Source organism: Hypanus sabinus, chromosome 4, assembly GCF_030144855.1.
Source record: "Hypanus sabinus isolate sHypSab1 chromosome 4, sHypSab1.hap1, whole genome shotgun sequence".
In the NCBI taxonomy this organism is placed as follows: Eukaryota; Metazoa; Chordata; class Chondrichthyes; order Myliobatiformes; family Dasyatidae; genus Hypanus; species Hypanus sabinus.
In genome coordinates, this window is record NC_082709.1 from 109114662 (window position 1) to 109130443 (window position 15782).

The 15782-nt window shown below is 45.0% G+C and overlaps 1 protein-coding gene across 1 annotated transcript in view; it reads right to left on the minus strand.

The window, feature by feature from the left end:
- Nucleotides 1-2476: 2476 nt before the first annotated feature.
- Nucleotides 2477-15782, minus strand: part of LOC132392153 (uncharacterized) — a 105324-nt gene continuing 92018 nt past the window's right edge. The window contains exons 17-18 of the mRNA XM_059966002.1: nt 13393-13621; nt 2477-12954 (exon numbers count right to left, since the gene is read on the minus strand). Of these exons, the coding sequence (XP_059821985.1) occupies nt 12838-12954; nt 13393-13621 (346 nt within the window). The 3' untranslated portion in view covers nt 2477-12837. The remainder of the gene's footprint in view (nt 12955-13392; nt 13622-15782) is intronic.

Consider the following 15782-nt stretch of genomic DNA (forward strand, 5'->3'; position numbering starts at 1 on the left):
GACATTTAAGAGGCTCTTAGCGAGGCACATGGATGATAGAAAAATGGAGAGCTACGTGAGAGGGAAGGTTTAGATTGATCGGAGAGTAGATTAAAAGGCCAGTCCCATTGTGGGCCAAAGGGCTTGTACTGTGCTGTACTGTTCTATGCTCTAACTTCGACGTAATCACCAGTAGCTGCTGGAGTTGCAAAGGTTCTTTAGGAAGTTACTGAAACCCAGCACTGCTACTGTGGAATCTGCCCGTGAGTTCACTATCCCAGGATTAACTGTAAATCTGTGAATACAGTGAAACAGCAAATCTGTGGATAACACCTCACTAGTGGGTGCAGTGGACAGTGAGCAAGGCTATCAGGGATCTGCATCAACTGGAAAACTGGCAGATGGAAGTCGATGCAGACAAGAGCAAGGTTTTGCACTTTGGTAGCACCAACCAGGGTAGGTTTTGCACAGTGAGCGGTAGGGCACTGAGGAGTGCGGTAGAACAAAGGGATCTGCGAATACTGGTCCATAATTCATTGAAAGTGGCGTCACAGGTAGGTAGGATTGTAAAGAAAGCTTTTGGCTCATTGGCCTTCGTAAATCAAAGTATTGAGTACAGAAGATGGTTTGTTATGTTGAAGTTGTATAAAATTTTGTTGAAGCCTAGTTTGGAGTATTGTGTGCTGTTTTGGTCACCTACCTACAGGGAAGATGTAAATAAGGTTGAAAGAATATAGAGAAAATTTACAAGGATGTTGCCAGGTTTGGATAACCTGAGTTATAAGGAAAGAAAGAACAGTTTAGAACTGTAGAAGACTGAGAGGAGATTTGATAGAGGTATACAAAATTATGAGAAGTATAGGTAGGAAAAAAGTAAGCAGGCTTTTCTCACTGAGGTTGGGTGGGACTACAACCAGAGGTCATGGGTTAAGGGTGAAAGGTGAGAAGTTTGAGGGGAACATGAGAAACCCCTTCTTTCAGAGGGTTGTCGGAGTGTAGAATGAGCTGCCAGCACAAGTGGTGCATGCAAGAGCGATTTCAACATTTAAGAGATGTTTGGGTAGGTACATGGATTGTAGGGATATGGAGGGCTATGGTCCCAGTGCAGAACGATGGGAGTAGGCAGTTTAAATGGTTTCAGCACAGTGCCTGTTTCAGCACCGTGATTCTCTATGACTAACCAGAGGCATTGAAGCTTCATCATTCTTTAACTTCTGTCATCTCTAAAGGGATCCTACCTTTACCTCCTTTGCCTCTCTCCTTTCTGCAGTGATCACTCCGTCCATTCTTCCCTCCCCACTACTATCTCATGGTGGCCAAAGTGTCATACCTGCCCAGTCACCTCCCACATCTCCATTCAGGGCTCAAAACAGTCCTTCCAGGTGAGGCAGCACTTCACCTGTGAATCTGCCGGCTGATCTATTGTGCCTGGTGTTCAATGTGGCTTCCTCTACATTGGTGACACCCATTGTAAGTTGGGCAACCGCTTTGTTAATTGACCGCCTCCACACCATCTGCCACAAGAAACATTTTAATTCCCGTTCTAACATGTCGGTCCATGGCCTCCTCTTGTGCCACGATGAGGCCACCCTCAGGGTTGAGGAGCAACGCCTTATATTCTGTCTGGGTAGTCTCCAACCTGATGGCATGAATATTGATTTCTCCTTCCAGTAAAAAAAACCCTCCCCCCTCCTCTCTGGCCTCTCACCACCTCCTTCCCATTTTCCACTCTCCTGTCCTATCAGATTCCTTCCTCTCCAGCCCTGGACCTTTCCCACCCACCTGGCTTCACCTATCACCTTCCAGCTATCCTCTCCCTCCCCCCATCTTTTTATTCTGGCATCTTGCCCCATCCTTTCCAGTCCTGAAGAGAGCTCTCAGTCAGCTGTCTACTCTTTTCCACAAAAGCTGCCTGACCTGCTGAGTTCTTCCAGCACTTTGTGTGTGGTTACTTGGATTTCCGTTGGTGCGCCATTACTTGTGCCCGGGAGCACACTAGAACAAATGGTGCACCAACGGTGGGGGAGGGGTGTGTGTGTGTCTCCACTAGAATTGAAAATACATGTGGATTCAGATGTTAACTGTCCTGTGCTATCACTAGTGGAATCATCAGTTGATCTGCCACCTGTCTTCAGGAGTTTCGGCCCGCTTATGATCAAGACTCCCTCGAGATGGTGGGCCAGCAGTGCTAAAGCACCACCTCCCACTGGTGAGCTTAACAACTTGGCATCTGCCTCTATCAGAGTTGTTGGTCACTTCCATCCAACAGATAGTCTACTCTTCAGGTGTCTATGCAGCGACCGAAGAGTTTACAAAAGATGGATACACTGTCCGACTATCTGCCCCTCTGGACGTACTTGGTCCACACCCATGATGATCCTGTCTCTGCTGCCTCAGCTACAGCCCTGCTGGTTGACTTGATCTCTCTTCTAGTGAAGCCAAGGTCACGCAGCCACTTCTGGAAAGTGAACTACGGCACCCTACTTGCATGAGACCGTCCACCCTCTGTCTCTGCACTCTAATCTTAATTCTACATACTTGGTTAACTTGCGCTCATGGGCTTCATCGATGTTGTCTTCCCAGGGGACTGTGAGTTCACCAATAATCACTTCTCTACTGGTGTCAGACCAGACGATTATATCTGGATGCAATGTGGTGAAAGCTATTTGCTCCAGGAGACTGCCTCTCCCATCCAGGTTGGCCTTGACACATTAATCATTGGCTGAAGAAAGTATGCTTGATTGTGGGCTTGCGCTGTACACCCTTGACTTGGAGCCTTCTTTCACAAATAATAACCTAATCTGGGTGATTGTGCTCCCAAGTTCACCAGAAGTAATGGTTCGCCAACATGTGGGGGTGGGTGGGTGTGTATCAGTGCTAATTGTACTGAATAAGAGGGATGTAGTGGCAATGAAATAGTGGATATATTGTAGTTGAATCAGGGATTATTGTGGGCAATAAAGCACAAAGAACACTAACAGGTTACCAAAGTAAAACAATTAAACCTGTCTCTTTACAAATACTGGTTTATTTTGCCTGTAGATGGTCTCATTTTTGATCCAAGATGGCAGCGAGACGCAGCTGGCAGTGGCCACTCCGGAACTGATTATCTGTTATTTGTGAAGTGGGGTGCTGTGCGCAAATCATAATCAATTGAAAACGGTCGTGGGAGCAAGGAAGAACATCGGGAAATTCCAGGAAGACTTTCTTCATTGCTGCTGCTGCTGTGAGGTCCGGGACTCTGCTGGGAAGAACAGGCCTCCAGTCCTCGGGGTCACGTTGCTGATGGCTGTTGGTGGGGCCGTCTTAATACGCTCGGCAGAGGATGATGCTCGGAGAAGCTGTGCCGGAGGGGATGGTCGTCGGCTCGGAGGTTCGATGGACTCGGGTCGCTTTTGGTGTGTGCTGCGTCTGCAAGGCTGGTTTCGATGTAACTTCCATTGTGTGCTACGTCTACGAGGCTGAGTCGGGCGGCACCTTGGAAGTCCATAGCAGGGGTATTCCCTTCTGCTGCCAGCGTGGGATGGCGAGTCTGTTGGGACCCTGGGGACTTGTGGGAACCGTGGTGATCTCTTTTGAACTTACAGTCCTTTAACATCTTGGACTATCTTTGCCCATAGTCTGTTTTTTTTTATCTATTATGCTATTGTTTGCACTGTTGTAACTATATGTTGTAATTATGTGGTTTTGTGCAGGTCTTGTAGCTTTAGTTTTTGGTCTGGTGGATTTGGAGCTCCTTTCCGGGGAACACGCTAGACGGTAGCACAATATTAATACGCAGCAGCCTCTCCGGACTCTGGATTGGGGATTACCAAACGTTACGTGGATTTTCTGGTGTAGTCTGTTTTGTCATATGCTTTTGTGATATCATTCTGGGGGAACGTTGTCTCATTTTTTAACTGCATTGCATTTGTGGTTTCTAAATGACAATAATCTGAATCATTCAGTGTTCCATGCAAATGTGCCTGATTCATTCAGCAATTATCACAGTAAGCTCCCATTGTTTGAAATGTTTTTCTGTCCCTATGGGTAATTTGGCTTTAGTCTTTTTATTTATTGACATACAGAACAGAGTAGGCCTTCTGTCCCTCTGTGCCATGTTGGCCAATTTAATCCTGGCCTAACCACGGGACAATTTACAATGACCAATTAATCTACCAACTGGCTCCTCTTTGGACTGTGGGAGGAAAATTAGAGCACCCGGAGGAAACCCACATGGTCACAGAGAGAGTGCAAACTCCTTTCAGACAGCTGCAGGAACTTATGTGATTCTTCTGTGCACTTTTTGACTCCTTGAGTGGTCCATCTGATAGTACAAATGGATAATCCGTTTAGCAGTGAGCCCAGGATAACAAATGAAAACTCCAACAAGTAAACTACATTTAGAACTGCAGCAACACACACCAAATGTTGGAGGTCGGGCAGCATTTACGGTTATGAATTTAAAAAATCAACATTTTGGGCTGAGGCCCTTCTTCCTGACTGGGAAGGAAGGGAGAAGGTGATGCTGGAAATCCAGAGTAACACACACAACGTTCTTAGAAATACTTCATCTGAAATGGAAAATTCCTGAGATGTGAAAGGTTTTAACTATGGAGTCTGGGGAAAGCAGGAGAGAATAAAAGACAGGCATCCTTTACGAGACAGTTGGGCAAATTTTAGGGGGAGGTTAAACAGATTGAGGTCAAATAAAATTAGCAGCAGCTCTGCTTGAGGGGCTCTGATCATCGGAATGGGCCAAATATAATATGTATTCTTGTTTAGGTGGTTCACACAGAGGCTGATCTGCGCCTGGCTCCATTTCCATGGGCGAGGTAAAGCCAGGCAGATTCTGAGCAATATATTGCTGAGTTCTTGAAAACTTTATTGAAACTATGAGTTAAAATGCTACAAATAATGCAGTATAAGATAACACAATGTTCTACAAAAGTATTATGATATTGTATTATAAGGAAATAAGTTGCACATTGGAATAAATGCCAGCTTTTGTGTCTGAAAATCTTGCACCGCTTTTAACTCTTCAGTTCCTGTGTAATAACTCCACCACTGATTCCAGATGCATCTCACCCCATCTACAGGCTGATGGGACCTCTGAGTAGTTCCTTTGCAAAATTGCCCAAGTTTGTCCCCAAAGCCCCATTTGGTAATACAGAATGCCAATGTCAACCAATTGACACAACCTCCTTTTGTGATTGCCTGTCTATTGTCCAGTCTGTTCCTTACACCATTAGTCCTGTGCAGTCAGTTTTCACTGTGAGCTGTTGGGATGGGGGTGTGCCGTGACCCCCAGGGTATTGTTCCTACTCCAGTCAGAGATCCTCACAAAGATCCTGTCGGAGTACATTATCTTTGTGAAGAAAGCAGATGATGTAAATTGTGCACTTGAGTTGATACAGTCTGAAAATTAAAGGATTGCATTGTCAACCCATGATCTAGTTTAAAAGTTGCTTTAATGAGATTTTAATTTCCCCAATATTGTTGGCATCTCCCTAGAGTGAGAGGTTTAGATGAGCTGGAGTTTGTTAGGTATGTTCAGGAAGATTTCTTGACACAATATATAGATAAACCTACAAGAGGAGAGGCTGTACTTGATCTGGTATTGGGAAATGAATCTGGTCAGGTGTCAGATCTCTCAGTGGAAGAGCATTTTGGTGATAGTGATCATAATTCTACAAACCCCATTTCCAGAAAAGTTGGGATATTTTCCAAAATGCAATAAAAAACAAAAATCTGTGATATGTTAATTCACGTGAACCTTTATTTAACTGACAAAAGTACAAAGAAAAGATTTTTATGCTTCTCATGGTGGTAACGTCTAAGACCAGAGGACACAGAATGGAGGTTGATAAATTCTTGACTGGTCAGGGCATGAAGGGATAAGATGGGAAAGCAGGAGACTGATTCTGACAGGAAAAATGGATCAGCCATGATGAAATGGTGGATCACACTTGATGGGCCAAATGGCCTTTTTATTATGGTCTGATACAGTGCATTCTATCACTCACTATGAAAAAACAGTGCTTTGTGGGAGTTTGTGTTTAGACAGCGGCCAATCAGAGATCAGGAGTCATTAGCAAGGGCAAATCAAAACAAAGCAGGGGCAAGTGGAGTGGACAGTGTTATAGTGGGGATTTGAAGCTTTAGCTTTGAGGCTTCAGTGAGAGCGGGGAAAGCTCTAGCCAGATTTTTTTCAGATTGTTTCCTTCTTTATAATTGCACGGTTAGACCAGTAGGGGTCGTTGAATGCTTCTCTTGTGGGACGTGGAAAGGCAGGGAGACCTCCAGTGCATCCAGCTGCAGCTTCTAACACTCCGCATTCAGGAGTTGGGGCTGGAAACGGATGAATTCCAGATCATTTGGGAGGCTGAGGGGTTAATAGAGGACATATAGAGAGGTGGTAACACACTAAGTACAGGACACAGGAAACAAGATGAGTCAGGAGAATGAAATGGATATAACAGCCAGTGCAGAGTCCCCCTGTGACCCCCCTCAACAACAGGTATATCCCCTTGGATACTGTCAGGGGTGGGGTGACCCAGCAGAGGAAAGTCACAGTGGTAAGGTCTCTGGCACTGACTGAGAAGGGAAGCTCTGCTGATAGGGGATTCGTGAGTTAGAGGAACAGAAGGGGGGTTCTGTGGATGCTATTGAGATGTAAGTGGGAGGGTGAGCAGCCGGAAGATATGGTCCACATGGTTCTGATGACACAGTCCTGCAAAGTAACAGGGAGTTAGGTGCTCAGTTTGAGGACAGGATCTCAGGATTGCCAGCTGTGTCACAGATACCTTCAGAGTTTTGGATCCTTGGGACCTGTACAGGAGAGACTGTTTGCAGCTAAACTGCAAGAGGAACAATATGCTAGCGGGAAGGTTTGCTAATACTGTGGGGGAGGTTAAACTAGAGTTGCAAGGGGATGGGAAACGGAGTGCCAGAACAGAGAGTTGCATATATTTCAATGCAAGAAGTATCGTAGGAAAGGCAGATGAGCTTAGGGCATGGATCAACATCTGGAATTGTAATGTTGTAGTCATTAGTGAGACCTGGTTGCAGGAGGGGCAGGACTGGCAACTCGATATGCTGGGGTTCCTTGTTTTAGACCTGACAGAGTGGGAGGGGTGGCATAACTAGTCAGGGAAAATGTCACAGCAGTGCTCAGTCGGGATGGATTGGAGTGAGGCTTTATGGGTGGAACTGAGGAATAAGACAGGTATGACTATGTTAATGGGGCTATATTACAGACCACCCAACAGACTGCAGCATTTCGAGGAAAAGATTTGAGGAGCAATCGAAGACTGTTGCATGAAACATAAGGTTGTGAATGGTAGCTTTGTGATTTTAACTTTCCACAAGTTGACTGGGACTCCCATACTGTAAAAGGACCAGATGGGACAGAGTTTGTCAAACGTGTTATGGAAAGTTTGTTTAATCAATACGTAGAAGTCCCAACAAGAGAGTGTGCGATACTGGATCTGCCTTTCGAGACTGAGACAGGGCAGGTGACAGGAATACTCTGCATCCAGTGATCATAGTCCCATTAGTTTCAAAGTAGATACAGAGAAGAATGAAATTACATGGGAAAAAGGCCAAATTTGATGGTGTCACAAAGGATCTGGCAAGTGTGGACAGCACCGTCCTGGCAAAGATATACTTGGTAAGTGAGAGGAGTGAAAGTGAAATTTTGAGAGTACAAAGTTTGTGTATGCCTGCCAGAACAACAGACAAGGACAAAAGGTTTAGGGAACCTTGATTTTTGAGATATTGAGACCAAGGTTTAAAAAAAAGGAGGCGCAGAGCAGGTAAAGGGAGGTAGGAACAAATGAGGTACTTGAGGAGAATAAGAAATGCAAGAGAGCCCTTAAGAAATCTGGAGGGATAAGAGAAGGCATGAGGTTGTTCTAGCAGACAAGGTGAAGGAGAATCCTAAATAGGCTTCTACAGATGAGTTAAGAGCAAAAGGATTGCAAGGGACAAAATTGGCCCCTGGAAGACCAGATCGGTAATCTGTGTGTGGAACCAAAAGGGATGGAGGAGATCTTAAGTGGAGTCTTTGTATCTGTATTTACTTGGGAGATGGACACAGAGTCTATGGAAGTGAAGCAAAACAGCAGTGAGGTCATGGACTATGTAGATTACAGAGGAGGAGGGGTTTGGTGTCTAGAGGCAAATTAGAGTGGACCAATTCCCAAGGCCTGACAAGGTATTCCCTCTGCAACAGGTGAGGTACTGGAGGACAGCTAATGTTGTTTTGTTGTTCAAGAAAGGCTCTAAGAATAAACCAGGAACTTAGAAGCTGGTGAGACTGACATCAGTAATGGGAAAGTTATTCTAAGGGACCGAATATATGAGTATTTGAAAAGACAGGGACTGATTAGAGATAGTCAGCATGGCTTTGTGCATGGTAGGTCATGTCTAATCAATCTTGTAGAGTTGTTCAAGGAAGTTACATGGAAAGTTGATGAAGGCAAGGCAGTGGATGTTGTCTACATGGACCTTAGCAAGGAATTTGACAGGTCCCGCATGGGAGGGTGGTTAAGAAGGTTCAGTCAGTCAGCATTAAAGATGAGGTGGCAAAGTGGATTAGACAGTGACTTTGTGGGAGAAACCAGAGCAGTAGTAGGGGGTTGCCTCTCTCTGTCTGGAGGCCTGTGACTGGTGGACTGCCACAGGGGTCGGTCCTGGGTTTGTTAGATCTAAGTCAATGATCTGGATGATAATGTGGATAACTAGATCAGCAAATTTTCAGATCACACAGAGATTGGTGGTGTGGTGGACAGTGAGGAAGCTTTTCAAAGCTTGCAGTGGATCTGGACTAGTTGGAAAAATGGGCTGAAAATATGGGAGATCGAATTTAATACAGACAATTGTTGCATTTCAGTAGGATGAACCAGGGTAGGTCTTACACAGTGAATGATAGAGCACTGAGGAGTGTGGTAGAACAAAGCTATCTGGAATACAGGTCTATAAATAATTGGAAGTAGCATCACAGGTAGACAGGGTCGTAAGGAAAGATTTTGGCACATTGGCCTTCATAGATCAAAGTACTGAGTACAGGAGTTGGGATGTTATGTTGAAGTTGAAAAAGACATTGGTGGGGCCCAATTTGGAATATTGTGTGTAGTTTTGGTCATCTAGCTACAGGAAGGATTTAAGAAAGGTTGAAATAGGACAGAGAAAATTTACAAGGATGCTGCTGGATCTGGAGGACCTGAGTTACAGGGAATGGTTGAATAGGTTAGGACTTTATTCCCTAGAGTGTAGAAGACTGAGGGGAGAATTGATAGTTATACAAAATTATGAGGGGTATAGATAAGGCAAACGCAAGCAGGGTTTGGCCACCAAGGTTTGGTGGGACTACAACTAGAGGTCATGGATTAAGGGTGAAAGGTGAAATGTTTAAGGGGAACATGAGGGGAAACTTCTCTCAGAGGGTGGGAGAGTGTAGAACAAATTGCCAGCACAAGTTCCGGATGCAATTTTGATTTCAATGTTTAAGAGAAGTTTGAATAGGTATATGGATGGGGAGGGCTATGGGCTGGGCGCAGGTTGATGGGACTAGGCAGTTTAAATGGGTCAGCATGGACTAGATGGGTCAAAGAGCCTGTTTCTGTGCTGTAGTTTTTCATGACTCTATGACTGCCCTCTGGATATCTTCGAACGATCCACACTCTAGCCCTCACTGTACATTTTGCTTGCATCCATAATCATTTTCAAAGAACATTTTTAAAACCAAAATGAGTATCTGTAACACTCTTCATCTCTTTGGAGGCTAATTTCTGACTCGCACGGTTAAATTCCATCCAGCGACCCATTCTCTGACAGGATGCTCTTTGATTAATAAATTCATCGAGTTATAAAGCATGGAAATAGGTTCCTCAGCCCAACTCGTTCAACTAAGTTGTCTACTTGAGCTTGTCCCACTTCCCCCTCTTTGGTCCATAGCCGTCTACCTTTCCCTTCCCCTACTTTTTCAAATGACTTTTAAACACTGCAATCGTATCTTCTTCTCCCATTTTCTCTGGCAGCACAGACCACATATCCACCATCTTGTATATGGAAACTTGCCCCTCAGATCCCTTTTAAATCTTTCTTCTTTCCCCTGAAGTCTATGCCCTGAAGTTTTAGGCTCTGTTGTCATTCCCCTTATCTATGCCAAACAGACTTACAGTTCAGAAACAGGCCCTGAGGTCCAGCTGGATTCCCATCCAATCTAGCGCCATATTCCATCTTTCCTGTCCAAGTAAGTCAAGTATCTTTTAAATATTGTTAATGTTCCTTCCTCAACTTCCAGCAGACCACTGGAACTAGTGGGTGAAGATGATGTTACTGAGGTTCCTGTTAAATCTGTCCCCTTTCACCCTGCATATATCCTCCAGTTCTGGATTCCCTAACCCTGGCGGAAAGACTTTGCACAATGACTCCATCTATAACCATATAACAATTACAGCACGGAAACAGTCCCTCTCGGCCCTTCTAGTCTGTGCCGAACACTTACTCTCACTACGTCCATCATGATCTTATCCACCTCATTAAGTGCACCCAATGCTCATGAAAATTGTCCAACCTATTCAACAGCTGTCCATTAACCAGTCCCTAAAGTCTCAGAAACAACCTTATAAACTTTCTCTGTGCATTTTCCTATAGCAAATTGACTGAAACTGAGCACAATAGTCCAAATGTGGCCTCACCAATGTGCTGGATAGCTACACACCCCAGCTTCTAGATACTCAGTTCCCTGACCAATAAAGGCTAGGAGATCTTTCTACCTGTGGCCCCACCTTCAGAGAGCCGTGTTCTCCATTTTCCATCACTCACCCACTTATCCAGCTGATCAAGGCTCCTCTAAATCCCAATAACTATTTCCACTGTCAAGGACACCACCTTTTTTAAGTGTCTTCTGAAAGTTTGCCTTATTTTGTAAATTCCCATCCAAATTATTGACACAGATAACAAACAGTAATGGAGCTAGCACCAACCCCCCAGAGAGCACCACTTGTCACAGGCCTCCAAAAATCACCACCCTCTGCTCCCTACCGTCAAACTAATTGTTGTCCAGTTGGAAGCTCTCCCTGGATTTCATGCAATCTAACTTTGTCAGTCTGAACCAGTCTGGCCATTCTCCTCTGACCTCTCTCATTAACAAGGTATTCTCGCCCACTGCCACTCACTGGATGTTTATTTGTTTCCTGCACCGTTCTCTGTAAATTCTAGATCGTTGTGTGTGAAAAATCCCAGACCAGCAGTTTCTGAGATACTCAATCCACCCCATTTGGCACCAACAAACATTGCACAGTCAAAGTCATTTGCATCACATTTCTTCCCCATTCTGATGTTTGGTCTGAACAACAACTGAACCTCTTGACCACATCTGCATCCTTTTATGCACTGAGTTGCTGTCACATGATTAGCTGATCAGATATAATGAGCAGGTGTACAGGTGTACCTAATAAAGTGGCCACTGAGTGTACATCTTACCCAGCAGAATGCCCTCTCACCTACCACAGCCAGTAGGCTTACTATAGTACCCTGGGTTTTCATTGCAGCTCATTTTAAGTAAAGGCATAACATTATCTGCCATCCAGTCTTCTGGCCCTTCACCCATCATTAACAATGATCTCAACCAAGGCTTCCATTGATTTAACAGCACCACTAACCAAGCTATGCCTTATCTCCATTGGAATGGTCTGCACTACATGACTACCTAACTCTCTTCTTCACTCAACCTCTGTACGTTATCTATACTCTGTGTTTGTCCTACACTGTTCCAAACTGCCTTCATACAACATTTACCACACAATGAGGTAACATTTGTACCTGTCAGAAATGAGCTACCCAGTCTCAGATATGGAGCTCTCCGGCTCACACTCTTAACACTCTCTGAATAGATTGAAGGATTCTGTTTCTCTCTCTCCCTCTTAGGCAGTGTGTTGCAGATCCCCACAGCCTCTGAATGAAGTCGTATTTCCTCATCTTGATTCTACTCCTTCCACCAGTGACTCTAAACCAAGAGTTCCAATGGACCCCCTGCTCTAAATATAGTTTCAAACCCCTCTGCTCAGGGAAATGTCCTTACTCCCTCAAGTCTCCAATCAACCTCTGCTGTAGCACAGAAATCAGCTGCAGCCTATCTAAACCTAGCTTGCTAGCCAGGCAACATCTTCTGATCACCTCTTCACTGCAAGTGCATCTTCCCAGTAAAGCCGGGACAGGGATTTTTGCAGTACTTTAGCTGTGGTCTAACTATTGCAAAGTCTCCCTCCTTTATGCCTTGTTAGGAATGCAAAGCATCTCTTACTGAGCAGCCCTTGGTGTTTGGAACATGCTCTCTGAAGCCATTCAATCTTGGTAAGATTTATTCTCTTGTGTTGCCTCATCTGACCACATCACTTCACACCTGTGTGGATTAAATCATATTTTTATACTTCAAATTCTAGCCAGACTGAATAGAGTTTGTCAGCCTCTTATCCGATGCACTCGTGCATCTTAACATTTTCTGCACTAGATTACACTCTTAACCCATCGCACAATTTGAAAACCATTTGTAAGAAGTACCAAATCGAAAATATTTTCATCCCTTCACTTCAAATTGTAGTCAGCTCTTCTGTTGCATTCCAAAACCCCCTTGGTCAAAAGTCACAGTGAACAAATGCTTCAAACAGACTTGATGCAAGCAAACAGCATGAATCCATCAGTCAATTGCAAGGAAGGCTGAAGAGAACAATCTATCCACGAGTTTCTGTGCAAAACTCTTTTAGGAAGAGGTTTACTTGTTTAGTTTAACAGTAAGGGTGCTGGGATCTTGGCTCCCTCTTCCTGTCTCCACGGATGTGGTGTGAGATGGTGGTAAAGGGTGCAAGTCATTCAGAGCCGCTTCATCTGGTCGGTGAGCACATGGATTTTCTGTTTCGCTTCATCGACGTAGCTCTCCGGCTCCGTGCCGTCTGACTGCGCCTCGCCAGCCTGTTCCAGATCCCTCAGCTGCATTGAGAACAGGAGAGAAAAGCTGAGGTGTTTAACTCTGGTAGTGTGTGAAGATCAAAAGGCACCTGCAAAGGAACCAGCAGCATGAAAACTGGGACTCAGCCACCGGGGGGGGATCCTTCATGGGCTGCCAGATTCCGTCCAAAGCTAAACTTGCACCTTTAAACACTTAGGAAGCCGCAGAATTTATCGCAGCATCTTAAAATCACAATGTTTATAAACTCTGTGCATTCATCTATGAAACCCACTTATCTGATCAATGAGGCTCGTCTTGGACCCTAACAACCCTCTAGCTCAGATCTTACACCTAAAGGACTGGGTTCTCTGTCGAGCTGAGGATTGCACTGTGCCAGGATGACATTACATGTGCCAGCAGACACCAGACAGGCAAGAGAGAGCAATACTTTTGCTCTGCTATCTCACTCTGATACTTACCACCAGTTTTGCCCCCACGTTGAATCGTATGCTCCTTTTCCTCATTTTGAACGTGGCGTAAATCTTGTCTCGTGACACCACCTGGACGCCGATGTTCGAGTTTAATTCGAGGCTGATGGAGTTATAGGGAGGTGCATGAACATGGTGGTGGCAATCTCGCCACAGCCACTGCTTCCTGAGGAGCCCCTGCTCAGTGAAGTAAAATCCACATCGAGGGGTTATGCTGATCCTATGGAAAGAGAACACAGCACGGCTCAGGGTCAGCGTAACCGCAGTGTAAGGTCAACAAAGCATCCTGCTTCATCGGCACTCCAACCGAGCATTCACATCATCCACCATTAGTGCACATTTACAAAGGCACTGTGATTATTCACCCAGACCACTCCAACTCCCAAACCCATGACCCTGCCACTAACGTCAAGGCTGGCAGGTGCATGGGAACACAAGCACCAGCGGCTTCCCCTCCATGTCACTGCCCTGACCTGGGAATATGTCACTGAGCTGACCTGATGGAGCTCCCTCCCCATCAGCTCAGCAGTTGCACCTTCACCAGACTCTAGAAAATGGATCCCCCTCACCCTCTCAAGGGCAGTTACAGGTGGACAATGAAGGTCTTGTTGCATTTGCAGGATTGTCCTGGACTATGTGGTAACTGGACTTGCTTTGCAGAATTTCACTGGCAGCTGACTGCACCCCCCCCCTCAATCTCTGCATCACACCGAGGGGACAGCGGCAGTGCATCGAGCCCCCAGGTCCCCATGACCGAGCTCTGCCCCGGAATTTTCAGAGTCCAGAGGCACCAATGGTGGCCAACAGGGTCACAGGTTACAGAGCACAGAAACCGGAACTGTCAGCCCATCAGCTGACTATGAATCTATTCTAGTCCCATTTACCAGCACTTCAACCACAGCCTTCAACGTACTGGTAATACAGCACACATGTAAAAGATGCATTTTGTCCATCTCTACTGAAATGAAATTACATTCGTGAAACATTCCTTCTTTACATGCCAGAGACACTCAAAAGGTCACTACAGGCAGAAGTTATTTTCAAAAACAGAAAATGCTGGATGCAGGTCAGCAGGTCAGACACCATCTGTGAACACCTAAGAAGAGAAACAGTTAAATTATCAGATTTCCAGCAGCTGTAGATTTTTGGTTTGCAGATTGCTTTGAGGCAAATGTTCCTAGTGAATAGTTTCTGTTTATGGGAGTGACACACTCACCTTTTACACATCTCTCATTTACCTGCAGCACTTTGCAAAGCACCTGTCAGCATGAAGGGAAGCGACAGGAAGTAACACAGGAAGCAGGACAGGCAACGTGCACAGAAAGTTTCCATAGGCTAACAAGGCAGTGACCAGGCATTGTGTTGGTCCAGTGGATCTCTATCCCCTGGTCAGATTAAGGATAAATTTGGCTTTTGTGCAGCCTGATGTTATACTTAAACAATACTTACGTGTTAAGCTTTGCAATAAACATTATGAAACAATTTTTTTTAATGGAAGGATTTGTATTTCTTGATTGGATGCACTAAAGTTGCTAAATTTTTTTTTGAAGTTTAGATGTCAAGTAATTTTGGGACTAGAAAGCACCTATTATAATAACCATGGCTGAGATAAACATCAGCTCTATTGCCAGCTCTTTAAATTAGTGTCAACTTTAAATGGGATGGAGAGGGGAGTTTTAATGCTTCAACTACAAGAGAGTGCTCTGGTGACACAGCACTCGCTCAGTGGTCAGGCAATGGATGGCTGGACATTTCCAGCACTTGTTAACATATTTGTAATAGAACCTCAATGCCAAATTAGACAATAGACAGTAGGTGAAGAAGTAGACCATTCGGCCCTTTGAGCCTGCACCACCATTTTGAGATCATGGCTGATCATCTACTATCAATACCCGGTTCCTGCCTTGTCCCCATATCCCTTGATTCCCCTATCCATAAGATACCTATCTAGCTCCTTCTTGAAAGCATCCAGAGAATTGGCCTCCACTGCCTTCCGAGGCAGTGCATTCCAGACCCCCACAACTCTCTGGGAGAAGAAGTTTTTCCTTAACTCTGTCCTAAATGACCTACCCCTTATTCTCAAACCATGGCCTCTGGTACTGGACTCTCCCAGCATCTGGAACATATTTCCTGCCTCTATCTTGTCCAATCCCTTAATAATCTTATATGTTTCAATCAAATCCCCTCCTTAATTCCTAATCTCCTTAATTCCAGCATGTACAAGCCCAGTTTCTCTAACCTCTCTGTGTAAGACAGTCCGGACATCCCAGGAATTAACCTTGTGACTCTACGCTGCACTTCCTCTACAGCCAGGATGTCCTTCCCTAACCCTGGAGACCAAAACTGTACACAATACTCCAGGTGTGGTCTCACCAGGGCCC